This window comes from Rhinopithecus roxellana, chromosome 7 (assembly GCF_007565055.1).
Source record: "Rhinopithecus roxellana isolate Shanxi Qingling chromosome 7, ASM756505v1, whole genome shotgun sequence".
Taxonomy (NCBI): Eukaryota; Metazoa; Chordata; class Mammalia; order Primates; family Cercopithecidae; genus Rhinopithecus; species Rhinopithecus roxellana.
In genome coordinates this window covers 18,679,733-18,706,574 of record NC_044555.1, presented here as the reverse complement: position 1 = coordinate 18,706,574, position 26,842 = coordinate 18,679,733, and the positions used below count along the sequence as shown (strand labels likewise).

General features: G+C 40.1%; 1 protein-coding gene across 5 annotated transcripts in view; it reads left to right on the top strand.

The window, feature by feature from the left end:
- The first annotated feature begins 3,036 nt into the window (after positions 1-3,036).
- The window catches only part of FAAH2 (fatty acid amide hydrolase 2), a 273,619-nt gene continuing 249,813 nt past the window's right edge, over positions 3,037-26,842 (top strand). For 4 of the 5 annotated variants that reach the window (XM_030934085.1, XM_030934083.1, XM_030934084.1 and 1 more), the window contains exons 1-2: positions 3,037-3,476; positions 9,802-9,884. In XM_030934085.1, the coding sequence (XP_030789945.1) occupies positions 3,285-3,476; positions 9,802-9,884 (275 nt within the window). In that variant the 5' untranslated portion in view covers positions 3,037-3,284. The remainder of the gene's footprint in view (positions 3,477-9,801; positions 9,885-26,842) is intronic. The other variant, XM_030934086.1, reaches the window with a different exon arrangement.

The following is a 26,842-nucleotide window of genomic DNA, read 5'->3' as shown; positions in this document are numbered from 1 at the left end:
ATGAACTTCCATTCACAATTGCTTCAAAGAGAATAAAATACCTAGGAATCCAACTTACAAGGGATGTCAAGGACCTCTTCAAGGAGAACTACAAACCACTGCTCAGTGAAATAAAAGAGGACACAAACAAATGGAAGAACACACCATGCTCATGGATAGGAAGAATCAATATCGTGAAAATGGCCATACTGCCCAAGGTTATTTATAGATTCAATGCCATCCCCATCAAGCTACCAATGAGTTTCTTCACAGAATTGGAAAAAACTGCTTTAAAGTTCATATGGAACCAAAAAAGAGCCCGCATTGCCAAGACAATCCTAAGTCAAAAGGACAAAGCTGGAGGCGTCACGCTACCTGACTTCAAACTATACTACAAGGCTACAGTTACCAAAACAGCATGGTACTGGTACCAAAACAGAGGTATAGACCAATGGAACAGAACAGAGTCCTCAGAAATAATACCACACATCTACAGCCATCTGATCTTTGACAAACCTGAGAGAAACAAGAAATGGGGAAAGGATTCCCTATTGAATAAATGGTGCTGGGAAAATTGGCTAGCCATAAGTAGAAAGCTGAAACTGGATCCTTTCCTTACTCCTTATACGAAGATTAATGTGAGATGGATTAGAGACTTAAATGTTAGACCTAATACCATAAAAACCCTAGAAGAAAATCTAGGTAGTACCATTCAGGACATAGGCATGGGCAAGGACTTCATGTCTCAAACACCAAAAGCAACGGCAGCAAAAGCCAAAATTGACAAATGCGATCTAATTAAACTAAAGAGCTTCTGCACAGCAAAAGAAACTACCATCAGAGTGAACAGGCAACCTACAGAATGGGAGAAAATTTTTGCAACCTACTCATCTGACAAAGGGCTAATATCCAGAATCTACAAAGAACTCAAACAAATATACAAGAAAAAAGCAAACAACCCCATCAAAAAGTGGGCAAAGGATATGAACAGACATTTCTCCAAAGAAGACATTCATACAGCCAACAGACACATGAAAAAATGCTCATCATCACTCGCCATCAGAGAAATGCAAATCAAAACCACAATGAGATACCATCTCACACCAGTTAGAATGGCAATCATTAAAAAATCAGGAAACTACAGTTGTTGGAGAGGATATGGAGACATAGGAACACTTTTACACTGTTGGTGGGATTGTAAACTAGTTCAACCATTATGGAAAACAGTATGGCAGTTCCTCAAGGATCTAGAACTAGATGTACCATATGACCCAGCCATCCCACTACTGGGTATATACCCAAAGGATTATAAATTATTCTACTACAAAGACACATGCACACGTATGTTTATTGTGGCACTATTCACAATAGCAAAGACTTGGAATCAACCCCAATGTCCATCTGTGACAGACTGGATTAAGAAAATGTGGCACATATACACCATGGAATACTATGCAGCCATAAGAAAGGATGAGTTTGCTTCCTTTGTAGGGACATGGATGCAGCTGGAAACCATCATTCTTAGCAAACTGTCACAAGAACAGAAAACCAAACATCGCATGTTCTCACTCATAGGTGGGAACTGAACAATGAGATCACTTGGACTCGGGAAGGGGAAAATCACACACTGGGGCCTATCATGGGGAGGGGGGAGGGGGGAGGGGGGAGGGATTGCACTGGGGAGTTATTCATGATATAAATGATGAATTGATGGGTGCTGACGAGTTGATGGGTGCAGCACAGCAACATGGCACACATATACATATGTAACCAACCTGCACGTTATGCACATGTACCCTAGAACTTAAAGTATAATAATAAAAAACAAAGAAAATAAAAATACAAGCCATGGACTGGAAGAAACTGTTTGCAAAATACATATCTGATAAAGAACTTGTATCCAGAATATATAAAGAACTCTTACTAATTTTAGTAAACGATCCTGTTTATAAATGGGTAAAAGATTTAAACAGACACTTTACCAAAGAAGAGATACAAATGGCCAATGAAAACATGCTCAATATCTTTAACCACCATTTTACATTATTTAAATGTAAATTCAAATATGAGCTACCACTGCACAAAGGCACACACACACAAGAATAGCTAAAAATTTAAAAGACTGAAAAAACCAAGTTTTGGCAAGAATGTGAAGCAACCAGAACCCTCACAGACTGATGATATATAAAATTTTATATGATAAAAAACACTTTGGAAAACCACTGGTGATTTCTTATTAAGTTAAAATGACACCTGCTCTATGACCCAGCAATGCCACTCCTACACATTCATTATAGAATAATGAAAACATACATCAAAAAAAAAAAAAAAAAGAAAGAAATAACACTCTATAAATAAAGACAGGGTGATCAGCTAGATTATTTGTAGAAGTTCATGTAAATGTCAGTGAGATCTGAGCCAGACTGAGCTGAGTGGGAAGGGCTGGATTCTCTCACGAGAATGAGAGAAATGGAAGAATCTGAGGTGATTCCAGATTTTTGGCATGGCTGATTGGGTGGGTGAAAATTCCATTTGTAAACCTGTAGGGGCAGCAGTTTGGGGGAGAAAAGGATGAGTTTTGGATTTGTTGAATTTGAAGGATCTGGAAGACGTTCCCATGGAGATGTCAAAAAGGTATTTCAAGCGTTCAGTTTAGGAGACAGATGGGCTGGCGATTTGATATTCATCAGTACTACCTGTTAGTGATCTTATAAGGATTACATAATATGCATAAGGAAAATATGTATATGCTTGCCATTTAGTTGTTTTTTGAGCATACTGAATATTTGCATACAAAGGTATATTTACAACACTTTTAAAATAAGCACAGCTGAAACAAACTATAACAACTACCACTTATACTATTTACCATACATTGTGCTAAATGTTTTATTTATTATCTAGTGTTTGTGGTAACCCTTTGATATAGAAGTAGTTATTACCATTTTTATCTTATGAGTAAACTGACTAGGAGTTATAGTGTAAATTGGCCAGGGCTACGCAGTAGCAGAACTGGGGAATTCCAAAGCCAGTGTTCTTTCTTATGACTCACTTTCTGTCTTGGGTTACAACAGCACTGACAACAGGTAGCATTGCACACAGGCAGCTGCTGGGAAGGCTCCTCCCCCATCTCTGGCTAGGAGCCCTGCAAGTGATGATAAACAAGCTCCTGTGGAATTGTGGGTAGACACTGGACTTGTAAACGAAAGGCTTCATAAGTACCTCTTTGGTTAGTATTTTGCTCATCCTTTCCCCAGGGTGCACGTAACCCTCAAGCACTAGGACCGTGCGGAATACAGGCTACGATGGCACCTTCATTTACCGCCCGCATTCAGTTGTTCCTCTTGCGGGCGCTAGGCTTTCTCATAGGCTTAGTAGGCCGAGCAGCTTTAGCCTTAAGGGGCCCAAAGTTTGCCTCAAAGACCCCTCGGCCGGTGACTGAACCATTGCTTCTGCTTTCGGGGATGCAGCTGGCCAAGCTGATCCGACAGAGAAAGGTGAGAGTGCAATTCAGAAGAGGCTGGAGGGACGGTATTTTAGCGAGATCCAGGAAGCTTAGTGGTGGAGGTGGTTGCGGTTTCCTTTCCATTCTCTAGTAGGGCGCCTTGACTTAGGAGAGGCATTTATTGGGAATGAAGGGAGACTTCTGGGTGTTGTAGTACGTTTATTTTTACCAAGGACGTTTACTGTGGGCATGGGTTGGTACCCTTATAGTCCTTCCTATCCATTTGTCCTATTTGTGCATAATTACTGTGTGTGGGATAAACCAGGTGTGAGTTTTCAGTCATGGAAAGTCAGTCTCTCTCTTTTTCTCTCCCTCTCCCTTTGTCTCTCTCTATTCCTCCCTCTCTCACAGGCCCCAGATCTACCTGCTGCTTACGATTCAACCAATTCTTTTTAAAAGTGATTTAAAATGAAAGTAGTACTTGGTCTAGGATAGTAAAAGCTGTGTCTACCATATATTTAGTGCATAGTATGTGTGAAACACTCTGCCTGGGTACTTAAACATATTCTATTTCACGGATGCAGTTATATAGGTAATATTCGTATTTTATGCATAAGAAAACTGAAGTAAAGTGATTTGCACGAAAATTATAGAAAGTTCTAAATTAAAAAAATTTAAGCAGCTCATTCATTCTCTCTAAAGTTGTGCAGGCAGGACTATTCATCTCTGCCGTATAAATGATTGGTTACCTAGAGATCTTGAGCTACAGTCTAGTATTGTTTATTTATACTCTGCTTGTTTTCATCTCTCTGCTGTTTCATTTGTTTTTCGTCATTGTTTTATTTCCGGAATCTACAATACTACTTAACAAAGAATAGGCATGCGGCAAATACTTCCTGAGTATCTCAGTATGTGTTCCTGACTGTATGAATTAATAATATTTGTATTACACTCCTGGTTACCTTTCAAAGACCTATCCTGTCTTCTTGCCGTATCCCCTCCCCAGCCTCTACCCACCCAGGCATGCTTTTCTAACTTTCTAAAAGTTAGGGCGGCAATGGGATGTATTCGGTTGGTGCAAAAGTAATCGCGATTTTTGTAATTGAGATTTTGACATTAATTTTAATGGCAAAAAATCAGGATTACTTTTGCACCAACCTGATAGTAGAAAGATGATATATTTCAAATTTTGGACTGTCTGTCCATGGCTGTGTGACCTTGTGCCACAACAATTGGAGATAATACATATCAAGCACCTGGCACATAGGAGATTGTGTAACATAATTATTAGAAGGATGGACTCTAGAGTCAGACTGCCTGGGTTCAGAAATCCTAGCTTTTCTACAATCTAGCTCTGTGATCTGAAAACATTTCTTTTCTTTTCTTTTTCTTTTCTTTTTTTTTTTTTTTTTGAGAGAAGTCTCGCTCTGTCGCCCAGGCTGGAGTGCAGTGGTGCAATCTCGGCTCACTGCAACCTCCGCCTCCTGGGTTCACGCCATTCTCCTGCCTCAGCCTCCCAAGTAGCTGGGACTATAGGCACCCACCACCACGCCCGGCTAATTTTTTGTATTTTTAATAGAGACAGGTTTTCACCGTGTTAGCCAGGATGGTATCAATCTCCTGACTTCGTGATCCACCCGCCTCGACCTCCCAAAGTGTTGGGATGACGTGCGTGAGCCACCGCGCCCGGCCTTAAAAACATTTCTTAACTTTTTGTGTACCTGATATCCTTTAAGAAAAATGAATTTGATAATAGAATCTACCTTTTAGAGTTGTTGTGATGAATTAAATGAATTCATATAATTAAAACTTATAGAACATTGTCTGGCATACTAGTCCTATGTAAATATTAACTATTACTATTATTACTATCATCAGGTTTTTGGTAACTAGCCATTTTTTATTCATGCTTGCCCATGAGAAGAGATAATCTAGATATAGTTTATCTAGATTTATAAAAATGTTCTGAAGGGGAGAAGTGGAGTGGATACAATATTTTGTTTATCCCTTAGTTTCTGCCTTTTTTACACATGGAAATATTATTACTGCAAAACAACTAAATTTATTAAACACCTACCATGTGCCACTTGATAAGGCAAATATTTTACTTAGATTTTTGTAAATTGAATCTTCATAATGACATTTTGAGGTACATGTAATTATCATCTTACAGAAAAGGAAAATAAAGTTTAGAGCTTTCTAATAGCTTGTCCAATGCCATACAGCTAGAAAGTGGTAGAGCCAGGTGAATCTTACTCAATTTTTGTTGACACTTTATGGAAGAGTATGCTTCTTGATAACGAGCTCTGATTGAACAGTCAGTTTCCTGTGAGTCAGTGTCTACTGTCTTTATGCTTGCTTTTGTATCTCTATAAGGTTACTCTTCTATTATTCAGAATTCAGGCTACTACTATGTCATCTGAACCTCCACAGCCTCAGTTGGTATCCAAGGTTGGGCCTTGCCAAAAATACATCAACTTATGGCCACCACCATACATAGCCTGGTCATTGTTTTTGCACATTTGGATATTTGATTTTGTTGATGATCTGAAAGTCAATGAAGTTTTTAAACCATAAGTCCCACTCTTTATTCATCTCCTTTGTTAGGAGACAAGGGTGGAGAGAGGCTTCATTGCATGACCTTTTTTACTTTCAGATTTTTGAAACATGTGTTCATGTTACCTATTTATAATAAATATAATCAATACTTTAGAAAATTAGAAAAAAAGTATTTTCAGTGTTTAGATAAGTAATAAAAAATACCACTAGTTCTTCCTTTAGTCTGTCCATACAGAGAAATATGGTACAGCCATTAATAAGTATGAAGTTGATCTAAAGGAACAGATATGTAAATAGTTCTGAATTATGTTAAGTGGTAAAAATATAAGGTACTGAACAATGAATATAATATAATTCCTTTTGTGTGAAGGAGGGAGACAGCTGAAGAGAGGGGAGAAGGGAATAAGGGAGTGAGGGAGGGAAAGAGAGAGAGAGTGAGAAGCTTTCACTTTTCATTTGTACTTTTCTGTAGTGAGTGAATTTTCTAACCATGTACCTAGTCTTCATTTCTCTTACGACAGCAAGGTTCATTTGGAAAAAGCAAACACAAATATCCTGGCTCAGCTATGTGGCTTTGGTTAGGTCACTTAACCTCAGTGAGCCTCAATTGCTTCATCTGTAAAATGGGGATAATATTACATGTGTTGCTAGGAGGAGTTAATGACATAATGTACATAAAGTTCTTGGCATATAATAAGTATTCAGCAAATGACAATTATGGTCATATTAACTTCTACCTCTAATCCCTGCTTTTTTTTTTTTTTTGTCATGTTCTACATGCTACAAACTCAATTAGGGTAGCAGTGGCAGTTGAAGATCTTTGGGGTTGTGTACGTTGATGGAGTGACCAGGTGCTAGACATCAGCTTGACAACCCAGGCTCTTAATGTATATAACCAGCTGTGTATACACTAGACTACTGAGTTATGGTGGCTGAAATCTCTGTCTGTGGATGCATTTAACAAACATTTACTGAAAACCTACTAGATGCATAATTCTAAAGGACAAGTAGAGTTAACTCAAATGAAAAAATACATATAACTTTCTTTTATAATTTTGTAAATCTCCCCTGTATCTATGGTTGTATCTTTTTTTTTCATTCTTAATATTAACCATTTTTCTGCACACACTCTTTCCCTATCATGCTTGTTGCAGGCGATCCGTTTGATAGGTATTAAAAAGTTAGTTCATCTTTTTATACTGGTTTTGTTGTTACTGTTCCTATTTTATTTCTGTTATTAAATTTTATCTTGATTTTGTTATTCTTTAAAAAATTGCTTTTTCTGCCAATCTAAACCACAATGAGATACCATCTCACACCAGTTAGAATGGCAATCATTAAAAAGTCAGGAAACAACAGGTGCTGGAGAGGATGTGGAGAAATAGGAACACTTTTACACTGTTGGTGGGATTGTAAACTAGTTCAACCATTATGGAAAACAGTATAGCGATTCCTCAAGGATCTAGAACTACATGTACCATATGACCCAGCCATCCCATTACTGGGTATATACCCAAAGGATCATGAATCATGCTGCTATAAAGACACATGCACACATGTTTATTGCGGCACTATTCACAATAGCAAAGACTTGGAATCAACCCAAATGTCCATCTGTGACAGACTGGATTAAGAAAATGTGACACATATACACCATGGAATACTATGCAGCCATAAAAAAGGATGAGTTCGAGTCCTTTGTAGGGACATGGATGCAGCTGGAAACCATCATTCTTAGCAAACTATCACAAGAAGAGAAAACCAAACACCGCATGTTCTCACTCATAGGTGGGAACTGAACAATGAGATCACTTGGACTCGGGAAGGGGAACATCACACACTGGGGCCTATCATGGGGAGGGGGGAGGGGGAAGGATTGCATTGGGAGTTATACCTGATGTAAATGACGAGTTGATGGGTTCTGAGGAGTTGATGGGTGCAGCACACCAACATGGCACAAGTATACATATATAACATACCTGCACATTATGCACATGTACCCTAGAGCTTAAAGTATGATAATAATAAAAAAAAGAAAAAAAATGCTTTTTCTGTTATTTTAAGTTGAATACCTTATATGTTATCTCACTTTTTATTTTTATAAATAAAAGTATTTGAGGACAATTTTAGCCATATTCAATAGATTTGATAATAAATGTTCCTCTTTTTGTGAATTTACTGATAATTTGCCATTTTAGTTTTGTTTACCTCTTAGATCCATTGCTTATATGGAAAAATGTTTTTGAAATAGTTAAGCCTTCTAAATATCATCGTTTAATTTTGGGTTTCTAATATTCCTGGATAATTTGTCAAATTGACTAAGAAATTCTCTAAAACCTTTTGGGATTTAAGATCTGCTTTGTGTGACATGATTATTTTTGTTAGTGATTGATGAATAAAGAATGTATTCTTGATGGAGTAAAAATTCTCCCTCACTATGCATTTGAGCATGTTGGTTGTATTATTAAATTCTTGGATATATCCTCACTTTTTACTCCTTGGTCTGTCAGTCTCTGAGAGAGCTATATTGTTTGCTACTGTACTTATACATCTGGTCAACTTCTCTTTGTATTTGTAGTATATGCTTCACGTATTTGCCTGCTTTATTAATTCAGAAAAGCATACAACTGTTAAACCATCCTCATATATCATACCGTTTTAGGATTTAGTTTTAAAATTTGCTTTCTCTGATATTAATGATACCACCTCTGCTTTCTTGTTGTTTGTTTTCACCTAGTATATCGTTGCCTAACTCTGTTTTCAATCTTTCATTGTCTTTTTGTTCCAGATGAATTTCATATAAACATTGTATAGCTGAGCTTTTTTTAAAAACCAAATTTAATGTTTTTGCCCTCTGGCAGGGGAATTCAGTCTTTCACAATTATTATGTAATTGGTTTAATCCTTTTCACTTGATGCAATGTTTATAATTTATCAAACTTGCTTTTTCTTTTCCTTTCCTTCTCTTTTTCTGTTTTGATCTGATTTCTTTTTAATTATTTTTCTCTCCTCATTACTTGGGGGTTCTGTTTTGCTTTGCAGTTTTCTAATGTTTATTGTCTCATGTCTAAGAATTAACATTAAAACTACAATTGTATATAATAATTAAATAATAATCTTGTAGCACCCACCCAGGATGTTTTCCTTGTCTTATCCCTCCTCACATGCTTAACTTAAGACCTTTGGTTTAGGTTTGGCAAATTTAGCAAACAAAAGTACAGTATGCTTAGCTAAATTTAAATTTAAGATAAATAACATATAGATGTCAGTATAATCATCCCCATGCAATAATTGGGACATACTTATACTAAAAATTACTCTCTATTCATTTGAAATTCAAATTTAACTTGATTTCCTGTGTTTTATCTGGAAACCCTACATTTATGTCCTTTTATATCTCCACTCTCCAACTCTTGGTTTTGCAGAGATGATGTTAAACTATTAAGTTTCAGGGTATTACTGAAACGATATGTATTTTTTCATTGATTATTTACTAGAACAAAATATTTGCTAGTTTACTATATATACATAGTATCTCTGAACTCCAATTTATATTTAATTTTAGCAGAGTTTATTCCTTTTGTCCCTACTTATTATTTGGAACTTTCTTATACTGGTATATTTCTGACTTCTTACCTCCAAAATAGACATCTTATACCTCCTCAGCCTCATATTTTGCCTCGTGGGGGACTACACTGGGTAATTCACTGAAAGTGTCTCAAAAAATGATTAATGTACGCAGGAGTCTTTCAGGAAATACTTGTTGAATGAATTGTTTAGTGAATAAATGGCTGCTAACTAAAGTACTGTATTTTGCAGGTGAAATGTATAGATGTTGTTCAGGCTTATATCAACAGAATCAAGGACGTGAACCCAATGATCAATGGAATTGTCAAGTATAGGTGAGCATTTCTACTCTCTCAAGGAGTCATTTATGGTGGTTTTTGTTCTACTTCTGTGGTCATGCCACCTTAGCATATTTCCTAGATTCTTCTTTCTCTGTTTCCTTCCTTTGTTCTCACTGGGAACTTCTCTGACTTCTAATTTCAGTATTTTGTCCTTTGTTGAGAGTTTATGATTATTTGTCTGCATCCTCCTCCTATTAACTGTAAGATCCTTGATGGAAAGGACTAAAAATTATTGTTTTTGCATATCCAACATCTAGAAAAAGGCCTAAAGTTTGGTAGACATCATTGAATGTTTACTGAATAGATTAATATTTGGTAGTGACTCTAATAGGAGAACCACCCCCTCACACACACACGCACACTTTTTCCAATGTGTATTTAGCATAGTAGATAGTATTTTATATAGTTATCTTATATGTTACTTCTGTGTCTCTATTGCTAAGTAAACACTTCTCAGCAGCTCTGAGGTATTAGAGGGCCGAAAACTAGGATTATTCTCTTTGTAATATTTTGTTTAATGGGTACCACAGTTCTTCTTAGCACACTGTGACATAGGGTGACATTGTGTAGATCTCAGCCATTCATGTACCATCCTTAGGATTTTTGTCTTGTTTGCATGTCAGCTCTGTTGTTCTTAATGTACTTTTTTTTTTTTATTATACTTTAAGTTCTAGGGTACATGTGCATAACGTGCAGGTTTGTTACATATGTATACTTATGCCATGTTGGTGTGCTGCACCCATCAACTCGTCAGCACCCATCAATTCATCATTTATATCATGTATTGAGTCACTTATTCTAACTTATACATTTTAAAATGAAACTTTGTATCACTATGCATATTAAAAACCTATCATTTAACATGGATGGCTGGGCAGAGCAAGATGGCCGAATAGGAACAGCTCCAGTCTCCAACTCCCAGCGCGAGCGACATAGAAGACCAGTGATTTCTGCATTTTCTTTTTTTTTCTTTTTTCTTTTTTCTTTTATTTTTTATTTTATTATACTTTAAGTTCTAGGGTACATGTGCATAACGTGCAGGCTTGTTACATATGTATACTTATGCCATGTTGGTGTGCTGCACCCATCAACTCGTCAGCACCCATCAATTCATCATTTATATCATGTATAACTCCCCAATGCAATCCCTCCCTCCTCCCCCCTCCCCCTTCCCCATGATAGGCCCCAGTGCGTGATGTTCCCCTTCCCGAGTCCAAGTGATCTCATTGTTCAGTTCCCACCTATGAGTGAGAACATGTGGTGTTTGGTTTTCTGTTCTTGTGATAGTTTGCTAAGAATGATGGTTTCCAGCTGCATCCATGTCCCTACAAAGGATGCAAACTCATCCTTTTTTATGGCTGCATAGTATTCCATGGTGTATATGTGCCACATTTTCTTAATCCAGTCTGTCACAGATGGACATTTGGGTTGATTCCAAGTCTTTGCTATTGTGAATAGTGCCGCAATAAACATACGTGTACATGTGTCTTTGTAGTAGAATAATTTATAATCCTTTGGGTATATACCCAGTAGTGGGATGGCTGGGTCATATGGTACATCTAGTTCTAGATCCTTGAGGAATTGCCATACTGTTTTCCATAATGGTTGAACTAGTTTACAATCCCACCAAGAGTGTAAAAGTGTTCCTATTTCTCCACATCCTCTCCAACACCTGTTGTTTCCTGACTTCTTAATGATTGCCATTCTAACTGGTGTGAGATGGTATCTCATTGTGGTTTTGATTTGCATTTCTCTGATGGCGAGTGATGATGAGCATTTTTTCATGTGTCTGTTGGCTGTATGAATATCTTCTTTTGAGAAATGTCTGTTCATATCCTTTCCCCACTTTTTGATGGGGTTGTTTGTTTTTTTCTTGTATATTTGTTTGAGTTCTTTGTAGATTCTGGATATTAGCCCTTTGTCAGATGAGTAGGTTGCAAAAATTTTCTCCCATTCTGTAGATTGCCTGTTCACTCTGATGGTAGTTTCTTTTGCTGTGCAAAAGCTCTTTAGTTTAATTAGATCCCATTTGTCAATTTTTGCTTTTGCTGCCGTTCCTTTTGGTGTTTTAGACATGAAGTCCTTGCCCATGCCTATGTCCTGAATGGTACTACCTAGATTTTCTTCTAGGGTTTCTATGGTTTAGGTCTAACATTTAAGTCTCTAATCCATCTTGAATTAATCTTCGTATAAGGGGTAAGTAACGGATCCAGTTTCAGCTTCCTACTTATGGCTAGCCAATTTTCCCAGCACCATTTATTAAATAGGGAATCCTTTCCCCATTTCTTGTTTCTCTCAGGTTTGTCAAAGATCAGATGGCTGTAGATGTGCGGTATTATTTCTGAGGACTCTGTTCTGTTCCATTGGTCTATATCTCTGTTTTGGTACCAGTACCATGCTGTTTTGGTTACTGTAGCCTTGTAGTATAGTTTGAAGTCAGGTAGCGTGTCGCCTAAAGCTTTATCCTTTTGACTTAGGATTGTCTTGGCAATGCGGGCTCTTTTTTGGTTCCATATGAACTTTAAAGCAGTTTTTTCCAATTCTGTGAAGAAACTCATTGGTAGCTTGATGGGGATGGCATTGAATCTATAAATAACCGTGGGGAGTATGGCCATTTTCACGATATTGATTCTTCCTATCCATGAGCATGGTATGTTCTTCCATTTGTTTGTGTCCTCTTTGATTTCACTGAGCAGTGGTTTGTAGTTCTCATTGAAGAGGTCCTTTACATCCCTTGTAAGCTGGATTCCTAGGTATTTTATTCTCTTTGAAGCAATTGTGAATGGAAGTTCATTCCTAATTTGGTTCTCTGCTTGTCTGTTACTGGTGTATAAGAATGCTTGTGATTTTTGCACATTAATTTTGTATCCTGAGACTTTGCTGAAGTTGCTTATCAGCTTAAGGAGATTTTGGGCTGAGACAATGGGGTTTTCTCAATATACAATCATGTCATCTGCAAACAGGGACGATTTCACTTCTTCTTTTCCTAACTGGATACCCTTGATTTCTTTCTCTTGCCTGATTGCCCTAGCCAGAACTTCCAACACTATGTTGAATAGGAGTGGTGAGAGAGGGCATCCCTGTCTTGTGCCAGTTTTCAAAGGGAATTTTTCCAGTTTTTGCCCATTCAGTATGATATTAGCTGTGGGTTTGTCATAAATAGCTCTTATTATTTTGAGGTGCGTTCCATCAATACCGAATTTATTGAGCGTTTGTAGCATGAAGGGCTGTTGAATTTTGTCAAAAGCCTTTTCTGCATCTATTGAGACAATCATGTGGTTCTTGTCTTTGGTTCTGTTTATATGCTGGATTATGTTTATTGATTTGCGAATGTTGAACCAGCCTTGCGTCCCAGGGATGAAGCCCACTTGATCATGGTGGATAAGCTTTTTGATGTGCTGCTGAATCTGGTTTGCCAGTATTTTATTGAGAATTTTTGCATTGATGTTCATCAGGGATATTGGTCTAAAATTCTCTTTTTTTGTTGTGTCTCTGCCAGGCTTTGCTATCAGGATGATGTTGGCCTCATAAAATGAGTTAGGGAGGATTCCCTCTTTTTCTATTGATTGGAATAGTTTCAGAAGGAATGGTACCAGCTCCTCCTTGTACCTCTGGTAGAATTCAGCTGTGAATCCATCTGGTCCTGGACTTTTTTTGGTGGGTAGGCTATTAATTGTTGCCTCAATTTCAGAGCCTGCTATTGGTCTATTCAGGGATTCAACTTCTTCCTGGTTTAGCCTTGGGAGAGTGTAAGTGTCCAGGAAATTATCCATTTCTTCTAGATTTTCTAGTTGATTTGCGTAGAGGCGTTTATAGTATTCTCTGATGGTAGTTTGTATTTCTGTGGGGTCAGTGGTGATATCCCCTTTATCATTTTTTATTGCATCTATTTGATTCCTCTCTCTTTTCTTCTTTATTAGCCTTGCTAGCGGTCTGTCAATTTTGTTGATCTTTTCAAAAAACCAACTCCTGGATTCATTGATTTTTTGGAGGGTTTTTTGTGTCTCTATCTCCTTCAGTTCGGCTCTGATCTTAGTTATTTCTTGCCTCCTGCTAGCTTTTGAATGTGTTTGCTCTTGCCTCTCTAGTTCTTTTAATTGTGATGTTAGAGTGTCAATTTTAGATCTTTCCTGCTTTCTCTTGTGGGCATTTAGTGCTATAAATTTCCCTCTACACACTGCTTTAAATGTGTCCCAGAGATTCTGGTATGTTGTATCTTTGTTCTCATTGGTTTCAAAGAACATCTTTATTTCCGCTTTCATTTCGTTATGTACCCAGTAGTCATTCAGGAGCAGGTTGTTCAGTTTCCATGTAGTTGAGCGGTTTTGATTGAGTTTCTTAGTCCTGAGTTCTAGTTTGATTGCACTGTGGTCTGAGAGACAGTTTGTTATAATTTCTGTTCTTTTACATTTGCTGAGGAGTGCTTTACTTCCAATTATGTGGTCAATTTTGGAATAAGTGCGATGTGGTGCTGAGAAGAATGTATATTCTGTTGATTTGGGGTGGAGAGTTCTATAGATGTCTATTAGGTCAACTTGGTGCAGAGATGAGTTCAATTCCTGGATATCCTTGTTAACTTTCTGTCTCGTTGATCTGTCTAATGTTGACAGCGGCGTGTTGAAGTCTCCCATTATTATTGTATGGGAGTCTAAGTCTCTTTGTAAGTCCCTAAGGACTTGCTTTATGAATCTGGGTGCTCCTGTATTGGGTGCATATATATTTAGGAGAGTTAGCTCTTCCTGTTGAATTGATCCCTTTACCATTATGTAATGGCCTTCTTTGTCTCTTTTGATCTTTGATGGTTTAAAGTCTGTTTTATCAGAGACAAGGATTGCAACCCCTGTTTTTTTTTGTTCTCCATTTGCTTGGTAGATCTTCCTCCATCCCTTTATTTTGAGCCTATGTATGTCTCTGCATGTGAGATGGGTCTCCTGAATACAGCAGACTGATGGATCTTCACTCTTTATCCAGTTTGGCAGTCTGTGTCTTTTAATTGGAGCATTTAGTCCATTAACATTTAAGGTTAATATTGTTATGTGTGAACTTGATCCTGCCATTAGATATTAACTGGTTATTTTGCTCGTTAGTTGATGCAGTTTCTTTCTAGCCTCGATGGTCTTTACATTTTGGCATGTTTTTGCGATGGCTGGTACCGGTTGTTCCTTTCCATGTTTAGGGCTTCCTTCAGGGTCTCTTGTAAGTCAGGCCTGGTGGTGACAAAATCTCTAAGCATTTGCTTATCTGTAAAGGATTTTATTTCTCCTTCACTGATGAAACTTAGTTTGGCTGGATATGAAATTCTGGGTTTAAAATTCTTTTCTTTAAGAATGTTGAATATTGGCCCCCACTCTCTTCTGGCTTGTAGAGTTTCTGCCGAGAGATCTGCTGTTAGTCTGATGGGCTTCCCTTTGTGGGTAACCCGACCTTTCTCTCTGACTGCCCTTAAGATTTTTTCCTTCATTTCAACTTTGGTGAATCTGGCAATTATGTGTCTTGGAGTTGCTCTTCTGGAGGAGTATCTTTGTGGCGTTCTCTGTATTTCCTGAATTTGAATGTTGGCCTGCCCTACTAAGTTGGGGAAGTTCTCCTGGATGATTTCCTGAAGAGTGTTTTCCAACTTGGTTCCATTTTCCCTCTCACTTTCAGGCCCCCCAATCAGGCGTAGATTTGGTCTTTTTACGTAATCCCATACTTCTTGCAGGCTTTGCTCATTTCTTTTTCTTCTTTTTTCTTTTGGTTTCTCTTCTCTCTTCATTTCATTCATTTGATCTTCAATCGCTGATACTCTTTCTTCCAGTTGATCGAGTCGGTTACTGAAGCTTGTGCATTTGTCACGTATTTCTCGTGTCATGGTTTTCATCTCTGTCATTTCGTTTATGATCTTCTCTGCATTAATTAGTCTAGCTGTCAATTCTTCCACTCTTTTTTCAAGATTTTTAGTTTCTTTGCGCTGGGTACGTAATTCCTCCTTTAGCTCTGATAAGTTTGATAGACTGAAGCCTTCTTCTCTCCTCTCGTCCAAGTCATTCTCTGACTAGCTTTGATCCGTTGCTGGCGATGGGCTGCGCTCCTTTGCAGGGGGAGATGCGCTCTTATTTTTTGAATTTCCAGCTTTTCTGCCCTGCTTCTTCCCCATCTTTGTGGTTTTATCTGTCTCTGGTCTTTGATGGTGGTGACGTACTGATGCGGTTTTGGTATAGGTGTCCTTCCTGTTTGATAGTTTTCCTTCTGACAGTCAGAAGGACTGTCTGTTGGTCTGTTGGAGATTGCTTGAGGTCCACTCCAGACCCTGTTTGCCTGGGTATCAGCAGCAGAGGTTGCCGAAGATAGAATATTGCTGAACAGCGAGTGTACCTGTCTGATTCTTCCTTTGGAAGTTTCCTCTCAGGGGTGTACTCCACCCTGTGAGGTGTGGGGTGCCAGACTGCCCCTAGTGGGGGATTTCTCCCAGCTAGGCTACTCAGGGGTCAGGGACACACCTGAGCAGGCAGTCTGTCCGTTCTCAGATCTCAACCTCCGCGTTGGGAGATCCACGGCTCTCCCCAAAGCTGTCAGACAGAGTCGTTCGCGTCTGCACCGGCTCCTGCTACTTCCCCTGTTGGTCTTCAGCTGTGCGCTGTCCCCAGAGGTGGAGACTACAGAGACAGGCAGGCTTCCTTGAGCTGCTGTGAGCTCCACCCAGTTCGAGCTTCCCAGCGGCTTTGTTTACCTACTTAAGCCTCAGCAATGGCGGGCGCCCCTCCCCCAGCCTCGCTGCTGCCTTGCGGATAGATCGCGGCAGACTGCTGTGTTAGCAGTGAGGGAGGCTTCGTGGGCGTGGGACCCTCCCGGCCAGGTGTGGGATATATTCTGGTGTGCCTGTATGCTTACAGCGCAGTATTGGGGTGGGAGTTACCCGATTTTCCAGGTGTTGTGTGTCTCAGTTCCCCTGGCTAGGAAAACGGATCCCCTTCCCCCTTGCGCTTCCAGGTGAGGCGATGCCTCGCCCTGCTTCAGCTCTCGCTGGTCAGGCTGCAGCAGCTGACCAGCACCGATTTTCCGGCACTCCCTAGTGAGATGACCCCAGTACCTCAGTTGAAAATGCAGAAATCACCGGTCTTCTGTGTCGCTCGCGCTGGGAATTGGAGACTGGAGCTGTTCCTATTCGGCCATCTTGCTCCGCCCCTCTTTTCTTCTTTATTAGCCTTGCTAGCGGTCTGTCAATTTTGTTGATCTTTTCAAAAAACCAACTCCTGGATTCATTGATTTTTTGGAGGAATTTTTGTGTCTCTATCTCCTTCTGTTCGGCTCTGATCTTAGTTATATCTTGCCTTCTGCTAGCTTTTGAATGTGTTTGCTCTTGCCTCTCTAGTTCTTTTAATTGTGATGTTAGAGTGTCAATTTTAGATCTTTCCTGCTTTCTCTTGTGGGCATTTAGTGCTACAAATTTCCCTCTACACACTGCTTTAAATGTGTCCCAGAGATTCTGGTATGTTGTATCTTTGTTCTCATTGGTTTCAAAGAACATCTTTACTTCCGCTTTCATTTCGTTATGTACCCAGTAGTCATTCAGGAGCAGGTTGTTCAGTTTCCATGTAGTTGAGCGGTTTTGATTGAGTTTCTTAGTCCTGAGTTCTAGTTTGATTGCACTGTGGTCTGAGAGACAGTTTGTTATAATTTCTGTTCTTTTACATTTGCTGAGGAGTGCTTTACTTCCAATTATGTGGTCAATTTCGGAATAAGTGCGATGTGGTGCTGAGAAGAATGTATATTCTGTTGAGTTGGGGTGGAGAGTTCTATAGATGTCTATTAGGTCTGCTTGGTGCATAGATGAGTTCAATTCCTGGATATCCTTGTTGACTTTCTGTCTCATTGATCTGTCTAATGTTGCCAGTGGAGTGCTGAAGTCTCCCATTATTATTGTATGGGAGTCTAAGTCTCTTTGTAAGTCTCTAAGGACTTGCTTTATGAATCTGGGTGCTCCTGTATTGGGTGCATATATATTTGGGAGAGTTAACTCTTCCTGTTGAATTGATCTCTTTAGCATTATGTAATGGCCTTCTTTGTCTCTTTTGATCTTTGATGGTTTAAAGTCTGTTTTATCAGAGACAAGGATTGCAACCCCTGCTTTTTTTTGTTCTCCATTTGCTTGGTAGATCTTCCTCCATCCCTTTATTTTGAGCCTATGTATGTCTCTGTATGTGAGATGGATCTCCTGAATACAGCAGACTGATGGGTCTTGACTCTTTATCCAGTTTGCCCGTCTGTGTCTTTTAATTGGAGCATTTAGTCCATTAACATTTAAGGTTCATATTGTTATGTGTGAACTTGATCCTGCCATTATGTTATTAACTGGTTATTTTGCTCGTTAGTTGATGCAGTTTCTTCCTAGCCTCGATGGTCTTTACATTTTGGCATGTTTTTGCGATGGCTGGTACCGGTTGTTCCTTTCCATGTTTAGGGCTTCCTTCAGGGTCTCTTGTAAGGCAGGCCTGGTGGTGACAAAATCTCTAAGCATTTGCTTATCTGTAAAGGATTTTATTTCTCCTTCACTTATGAAACTTAGTTTGGCTGGATATGAAATTCTGGGTTGAAAATTCTTTTCTTTTAGAACGTTGAATATTGGCCCCCACTCTCTTCTGGCTTGTAGAGTTTCTGCCGAGAGATCTGCTGTTAGTCTGATGGGCTTCCCTTTGTGGGTAACCCGACCTTTCTCTCTGGCTGCCCTTAAGATTATTTCCTTCATTTCAACTTTGGTGAATCTGACAATTATGTGTCTTGGAGTTGCTCTTCTCGAGGAGTATCTTTGTGGCGTTCTCTGTATTTCCTGAATTTGAATGTTGGCCTGCCCTACTAAGTTGGGGAAGTTCTCCTGGATGATATCCTGAAGAGTGTTTTCCAACTTGGTTCCATTTTCCCCCTCACTTTCAGGCACCCCAATCAGACGTAGATTTGGTCTTTTTACGTAATCCCATACTTCTTGCAGGCTTTGCTCATTTCTTTTTCTTCTTTTTTCTTTTGGTTTCTCTTCTCGCTTCATTTCATTCATTTGATCTTCAATCGCTGATACTCTTTCTTCCAGTTGATCGAGTCGGTTACTGAAGCTTGTGCATTTGTCACGTATTTCTCGTGTCATGGTTTTCATCTCTGTCATTTCGTTTATGATCTTCTCTGCATTAATTAGTCTAGCTGTCAATTCTTCCACTCTTTTTTCAAGATTTTTAGTTTCTTTGCGCTGGGTATGTAATTCCTCCTTTAGCTCTGATAAGTTTGATGGACTGAAGCCTTCTTCTCTCTTCTCGTCCAAGTCATTCTCTGACCAGCTTTGATCCGTTGCTGGCGATGGGCTGCGCTCCTTTGCAGGGGGAGATGCACTCTTATTTTTTGAATTTCCAGCTATTCTGCCCTGCTTCTTCCCCATGTTTGTGGTTTTATCTGTCTCTGGTCTTTGATGGTGGTGATGTACTGATGGGATTTTGGTATAGGTGTCCTTCCTGTTTGATAGTTTTCCTTCTGACAGTCAGAAGGACTGTCTGTTGGTCTGTTGGAGATTGCTTGAGGTCCACTCCAGACCCTGTTTGCCTGGGTATCAGCAGCAGAGGATGCCGAAGATAGAATATTGCTGAACAGCGAGTGTAGCTGTCTGATTCTTCCTTTGGAAGTTTCCTCTCAGGGCTGTACTCCACCCTGTGAGGTGTGGGGTGTCAGACTGCCCCTATCGCGGGATTTCTCCCAGCTAGGCTACTCAGGGGTCAGGGACACACCTGAGCAGGCAGTCTGTCCGTTCTCAGATCTCAACCTCCGAGTTGGGAGATCCACAGCTCTCCCCAAAGCTGTCAGACAGAGTCGTTCGCGTCTGCACCGGCCCCCGCTGTTTCCCCTGTTGGTCTTCAGCTGTGCGCTGTCCCCAGAGGTGGAGTCTACAGAGACAGGCAGGCTTCCTTGAGCTACTGTGAGCTCCACCCAGTTCGAGCTTCCCAGCGGCTTTGTTTACCTACTTAAGCCTCAGCAATGGCGGGCGCCCCTCCCCCAGCCTCGCTGCTGCCTTGCCGATAGATCGCCGCAGACTGCTGTGTTAGCAGTGAGGGAGGCTCCGTGGGCGTGGGACCCTCCCGGCCAGGCGTGTGATATATTCTCCTGGTATGCCTCTTTGCTTAAAGCGCCGTATTGGGGTGGGAGTTACCCGATTTTCCAGGTGTTGTGTGTCTCAGTTCCCCTGGCTAGGAAAACGGATTCCCTTCCCCCTTGCACTTCCAGGTGAGGCGATGCCTCGCCCTACTTCAGCTCTCGCTGGTCAGGCTGCAGCAGCTGACCAGCACCGATGGTCCGGCACTCCCTAGTGAGATGACCGCAGTACCTCAGTTGAAAATGCAGAAATCACCGGTCTTCTGTGTCGCTCGCGCTGGGAGTTGGAGACTGGAGCTGTTCCTATTCGGCCATCTTGCTCCGATTTTTGCATTTTCAACTGAGGTACTGGGGTCATCTCACTAGGGAGTGCTGGGCAGTCGGTGCTGGTCAGCAGCTGCAGCCTGACCAGCGAGAGCTGAAGCAGGGCAAGGCATCGCCTCACCTGGGAAGTGCAAGGGGGAAGGGAATCCCTTTTCCTAGCCAGGTGAACTGAGACACACAACACCTGGAAAATCAGGTAACTCCCACCCCTATACCACACTTTAAGCAACGGGCACACCAGAAGAATATATCCCTCACCTGGCCCGGAGGGTCCCATGCCCATGGAGACTCCCTCATTGTTAACACAGCAGTCTGCCGCCATCTAACCAGAAGGCAGCAGCTAGGCTGGGGGAGGGGCGCCAGCCATTGCTGAGGCTTAAGTAGGTAAACAAAGCCGCTGGGAAGCTCGAACTGGGTGGAGCTCACAGCAGCTGAAGGAAACCTGCCTGTCTCTGTAGACTCCACCTCTGGGGGCAGGGCTCAGCTAAAAAAAACAACAGGGGAAACAGCAGAGGCCTGAGCAGACGCGAACAACTCTGTCTGACAGCTTTGAAGAGAGCAGTGGATCTCCCAACACGGAGGTTGAGATCTGAGAACGGACAGACTGCCTGCTCATGTGGGTCACTGACCCCTGAGAAGCCTAACTGGGAGACATCCCCCACTAGGGGCAGTCTGACACCCCACACCTCACAGGGTGGAGTACACTCTGAGAGGAAGCTTCCAAAGGAAGAATCAGACAGGTACACTCGCTGTTCAGCAATATTCTATCTTCTGCAACCTCTGCTGCTGATACCCAGGCAAACAGGGTCTGGAGTGGACCTCAACCAATCTCCAACAGACCTATAGCTGAGGGTCCTGACTCTCAGAATGAAAACTATCAAACAGGAAGGACATCTATACCAAAACCCCATCAGTACGTCACCATCATCAAAGACCAGAGACAGATAAAACCACAAAGATGGGGAAAAAGCAGGGCAGAAAAGCTGGAAATTCAAAAAGTAAGAGCGCATCTCTCCCTGCAAAGGAGGGCAGGGCATCCCCAGCAACGGATCGAAGCTGGTCAGAGAATGACTTTGACGAGATGAGAGAAGAAGGCTTCAGTCCATCGAACTTCTCAGAGCTAAGGGAGGAATTACGTACCCAGCGCAAAGAAACTAAAAATCTTGAAAAAAGAGTGGAAGAATTGACAGCTAGACTAATTAATGCAGAGAAGGTCATGAACGAAATGACAAAGATGAAAACCATGACACGAGAAATACGTGACAAATGCACAAGCTTCAGTAACCGACTCGATCAACTGGAAGAAAGAGTATCAGCGATTGAGAATCAAATGAATGAAATGAAGCGAGAAGAGAAACCAAAAGAAAAAAGAAGAAAAAGAAATGAGCAAAGCCTGCAAGAAGTATGGGATTATGTAAAAAGACCAAATCTACGTCTGATTGGGGTGCCTGAAAGTGAGGTGGAAAATGGAACCAAGTTGGAAAACACTCTTCAGGATATCATCCAGGAGAACTTCCCCAACCTAGTAGGGCAGGCCAACATTCAAATCAGGAAATACAGAGAACACCACAAAGATACTCCTCCAGAAGTGCAACTCCAAGTCACATAATTGCCAGATTCACCAAAGTTGAAATGAAGGAAAAAAATCTTAAAGGCAGCCAGAGAGAAAGGTCGGGTTACCCACAAAGGGAAGCCCATCAGACTAACAGCAGATCTCTCGGCAGAAACTCTACAAGCCAGAAGAGAGTGGGGGCCAATATTCAACGTTCTTGAAGAAAAGAATTTTCAGTCCAGAATTTCATATCCAGCCAAACTAAGTTTCATAAGTGAGGGAGAAATAAAATCCTTTACAGGTAAGCAAATGCTTAGAGATTTTGTCACCACCCAGCCTGCCTTACAAGAGACCCTGAAGGAAGCCCTAAACATGGAAAGGAACAACTGGTACCAGCCATTTCAAAAACATGCCAAAATGTAAAGACCATCGAGGCTAGGAAGAAACTGCATCAACTAACGAGCAAAATAACCAGTTAATATCATAATGGCAGGATCAAATTCACACATACCAATATTAACCATAAATGTCAATGGACTAAATGCTCCAATTAAAAGACACAGACGGGCAAACTGGATAAAGAGTCAAGACCCATCAGTCTGCTGTATTCAGGAGACCATCTCAGATGCAGAGACATACATAGGCTCAAAATAAAGGGATGGAAGAAGATCTACCAAGCAAATGGAGAACAAAAAAAAGCAGGGGTTGCTGTCCTAGTCTCTGATAAAACAGACTTTAAACCATCAAAGATCAAAAGAGACAAAGAAGGCCATTACATCATGGTAAAGCGATCAATTCAACAGGAAGAGGTAACTGTCCTAAATATATATGCACCCAATACAGGAGCACCAAGATTCATATAGCAAGTCCTTAGAGATTTACAAAGAGACTTAGACTCCCATACAATAATAATGGGAGACGTCAACACTCCACTGTCAACATTGGACAGATCAACGAGACAGAAAGTTAACAAGGATATCCAGGAATTGAACTCATCTCTGCACCAAGCGGACCTAATAGACATCTATAGAACTCTCCACCCCAAATCAACAGAATATACATTCTTCTCAGCACTACATCGCACTTATTCCAAAATTGACCACATAATTGGAAGTAAAGCACTCCTCAGCAAATGTAAAAGAACAGAAATTATAACAAACTGTCTCTCAGACCACAGTGCAATGAAACTAGAACTCAGGACTAAGAAACTCAATCAAAACCTCTCAACTTCATGGAAATTGAACAAACTGCTCCTGAATGACTACTGGGTACATAATGAAATGAAGGCAGAAATGAAGATGTTCTCTGAAACCAATGAAAACAAAGATACAACATACCAGAATCTCTGGGACACATTTAAAGCAGTGTGTAGAGGGAAATTTATAGCACTAAATGCCCACAAGAGAAAGCAGGAAAGATCTAAAATTGACACTCTAATATAACAATTAAAAGAACTAGAGAAGCAAGAGCAAACACATTCAAAAGCTAGCAGAAGGCAAGAAATAACTAAGATCAGAGCCGAACTGAAGGAGATAGAGACACAAAAAACCCTCCAAAAAATCAATGAATCCAGGAGTTGGTTTTTTGAAAAGATCAACAAAATTGACAGACCACTAGCAAGACTAATAAAGAAGAAAAGAGAGAGGAATCAAATAGATGCAATAAAAAATGATAAAGGGGATATCAACGCCGACCCCACATCAATACAAATTACCGTCAGAGAATACAATAAACATCTCTACGCAAATCAACTAGAAAATCTAGAAGAAATGGATAATTTCCTGGACACTTACACTCTCCTAGACTAAACCAGGAACAAGTTGAATCCCTGAATAGACCAACAGCAGGCTCTGAAATTGAGGCAACAATTAATAGTCTACCCACCAAAAAAAGTCCAGGACCAGATGGATTCACAGCTGAATTCTACCAGAGGTACAAGGAGGAGCTGGTACCATTCCTTCTGAAACTATTCCAATCAATAGAAAAAGAGGGAATCCTCCCTAACTCATTTTATGAGGCCAACATCATCCTGATACCAAAGCCTGGCAGAGACACAACAAAAAAAGAGAATTTTAGACCAATATCCCTGATCAACATCGATGCAAAAATCCTCAATAAAATACTGGCAAACTGGATTCAGCAGCACATCAAAAAGCTTATCCACCATGATCAAGTGGGCTTCATCCCTGTGATGCAAGGCTGGTTCAACATTCGCAAATCAATAAACGTAATCCAGCATATAAACAGAACCAAAGACAAGAGCCACATGATTATCTCAATAGATGCAGAAAAGGCTTTTGACAAAATTCACCAGCCCTTCATGCTAAAAACGCTCAATAAATTCGGTATTGATGGAACGTACCTCAAAATAATAAGAGCTATTTATGACAAACCCACAGCTAATATCATTCTGAATGGGAAAAAACTGGAAAAATTCCCTTTGAAAACTGGCACAAGACAGGGATGCCCTCTCTCACCACTCCTATTCAACATAGTGTTGGAAGTTCTGGCTAGGGCAATCAGGCAAGAGAAAGAAATCAAGGGTATCCAGTTAGGAAAAGAAGAAATCAAATTGTCCCTGTTTGCAGATGACATGATTGTATATTTAGAAAACCCCATCGTCTCAGCCCAAAATCTCCTTAAGCTGATAAGCAACTTCAGCGAAGTCTCAGGATACAAAATTAATGTGCAAAAATCACAAGCATTCTTATACACCAGTAACAGACAAACAGAGAGCCAAGTCAGGAATGAACTTCCATTCACAATTGCTTCAAAGAGAATAAAATACCTAGGAATCCAACTTACAAGGGATGGAAAGGACCTCTTCAAGGAGAACTACAAACCACTGCTCAGTGAAATCAAAGAGGACACAAACAAATGGAAGAACATACCATGCTCATGGATAGGAAGAATCAATATTGTGAAAATGGCCATACTGCCCAAGGTTATTTATAGATTAAATGCCATCCCCATCAAGCTACCAATGAGTTTCTTCACAGAATTGGAAAAAACTGCTTTAAAGTTCATATGGAACCAAAAAAGAGCCCGCATTGCCAAGACAATCCTAAGTCAAAAGGACAAAGCTGGAGGCTACCTGACTTCAACCTATACTACAAGGCTACAGTAACCAAAACAGCATTGTACTGGTACCAAAACAGAGCTATAGACCAATAGAACAGAACAGAGTCCTCAGAAACAATACCACACATCTACAGCCATCTGATCTTTGACAAACCTGAGAGAAACAAGAAATGGGGAAAGGATTCACTGTTCAATAAATGGTGCTGGGAAAATTGGTTAGCCATAAGTAGAAAGCTGAAACTGGATCCTTTCCTTACTCCTTATACGAAGATTAATTCAAGATGGATTAGAGACTATGAATTGATGGGTGCTGACGAGTTGATGGGTGCAGCACACCAACATGGCATAAGTATACATATGTAACAAGCCTGCACGTTATGCACATGTACACTGGAACTTAAAGTATAATAATAAAAAAAAAAAATCAGGAAACAACAGTTGTTGGAGAGGATGTGGAGAAATAGGAACACTTTTACACTGTTGGTGGGATTGTAAACTAGTTCAACCATTATGGAAAACAGTATGGCAGTTCCTCAAGGATCTAGAACTAGATATACCATATGACCCAGCCATCCCACTACTGGGTATATACCCAAAGGATTATAAATTATTCTGCTACAAAGACACATGCACACGTATGTTTATTGCAGCACTATTCACAATAGCAAAGACTTGGAATCAACCCAAATGTCCATCTGTGTCAGACTGGATTAAGAAAATGTGGCACATATACACCATGGAATACTATGCAGCCATAAAAAAGGATGAGTTTGCGTCCTTCGTAGGGACATGGATGCAGCTGGAAACCATCATTCTTAGCCAACTATCACAAGAACAGAAAACCAAACACTGCATGTTCTCACTCATAGGTGGGAACTGAACAATGAGATCACTTGGACTCGGGAAGGGGAACATCACACACTGGGGCTTATCATGGGGTGGGGGGAGGGGGGAGGGATTGCATTGGTGAGTTATACATTATATAAATGATGAATGGATGGGTGCTGACGAGTTGATGGGTGCAGCACACCAACATGGCACAAATATACATATGTAACAAACCTGCACGTTATGCACATGTACCCTAGAACTTAAAGTATAATAAAAATAAAAAATATAAAAAAAAAAATAAAAAATGTTGCAAGAAAAAAAAACAAAAAAAAAATACATGGATGGCTAATGTAAATAAAATGAAAACTAGCTAATATTATGAAATTATAGACCTTCAAAATATTTTAATGAAATATAATTTCATTAAAAACTGCATCAAATGAATTTGTATCATAAGAGATACTTTATACATGTTTTCTCATTTGATCATCTCAACAGCATTTCAAAAAAAGTATGTGACAGACTCATGATTCAAGAATATAGATATGTGACTCCAAGCTTACATAATAGAAATATGGGGTGTTTCTATGTTTCAGGGGGTCCTGTTTTGTCTGTCTCTTCTATGAACCAACTTTTACCTGAAATGTAATTTGGGGGTTCCTTTTGGGCAGAGTGTATCTTTAAACATTTGAGAGATATTCGATTATTTAAAATTTCTGTTGTCTTTTAAAAAGGAGTTCCGAGGAAGGGGGTCAGTTGTTGCAGAGCTTATTTTTGTGTATGAGGACATAGATAAAAATCTCAGAGAAAATGAAATTTGTGGCCTTGTTGAATATAATGAGTTTGGGCTACTACTAGGAGACTGGAGAGGGCGCTTGCGGTAAATGGGAGGAGCATGGTAGGGCAGTGACTGTCAAGGGACTGGAGATTTGAAGAGAGAGAAAATGTGACTGCTTCGAAGACAGAGACCTTAGGTAAAATAGAAAAATGTTCAGAAATAATTTTATGAAGTTCATGCATGCTCTGTGTGACATCTGTGCTTTTTTCCTCCCTCCTGTAA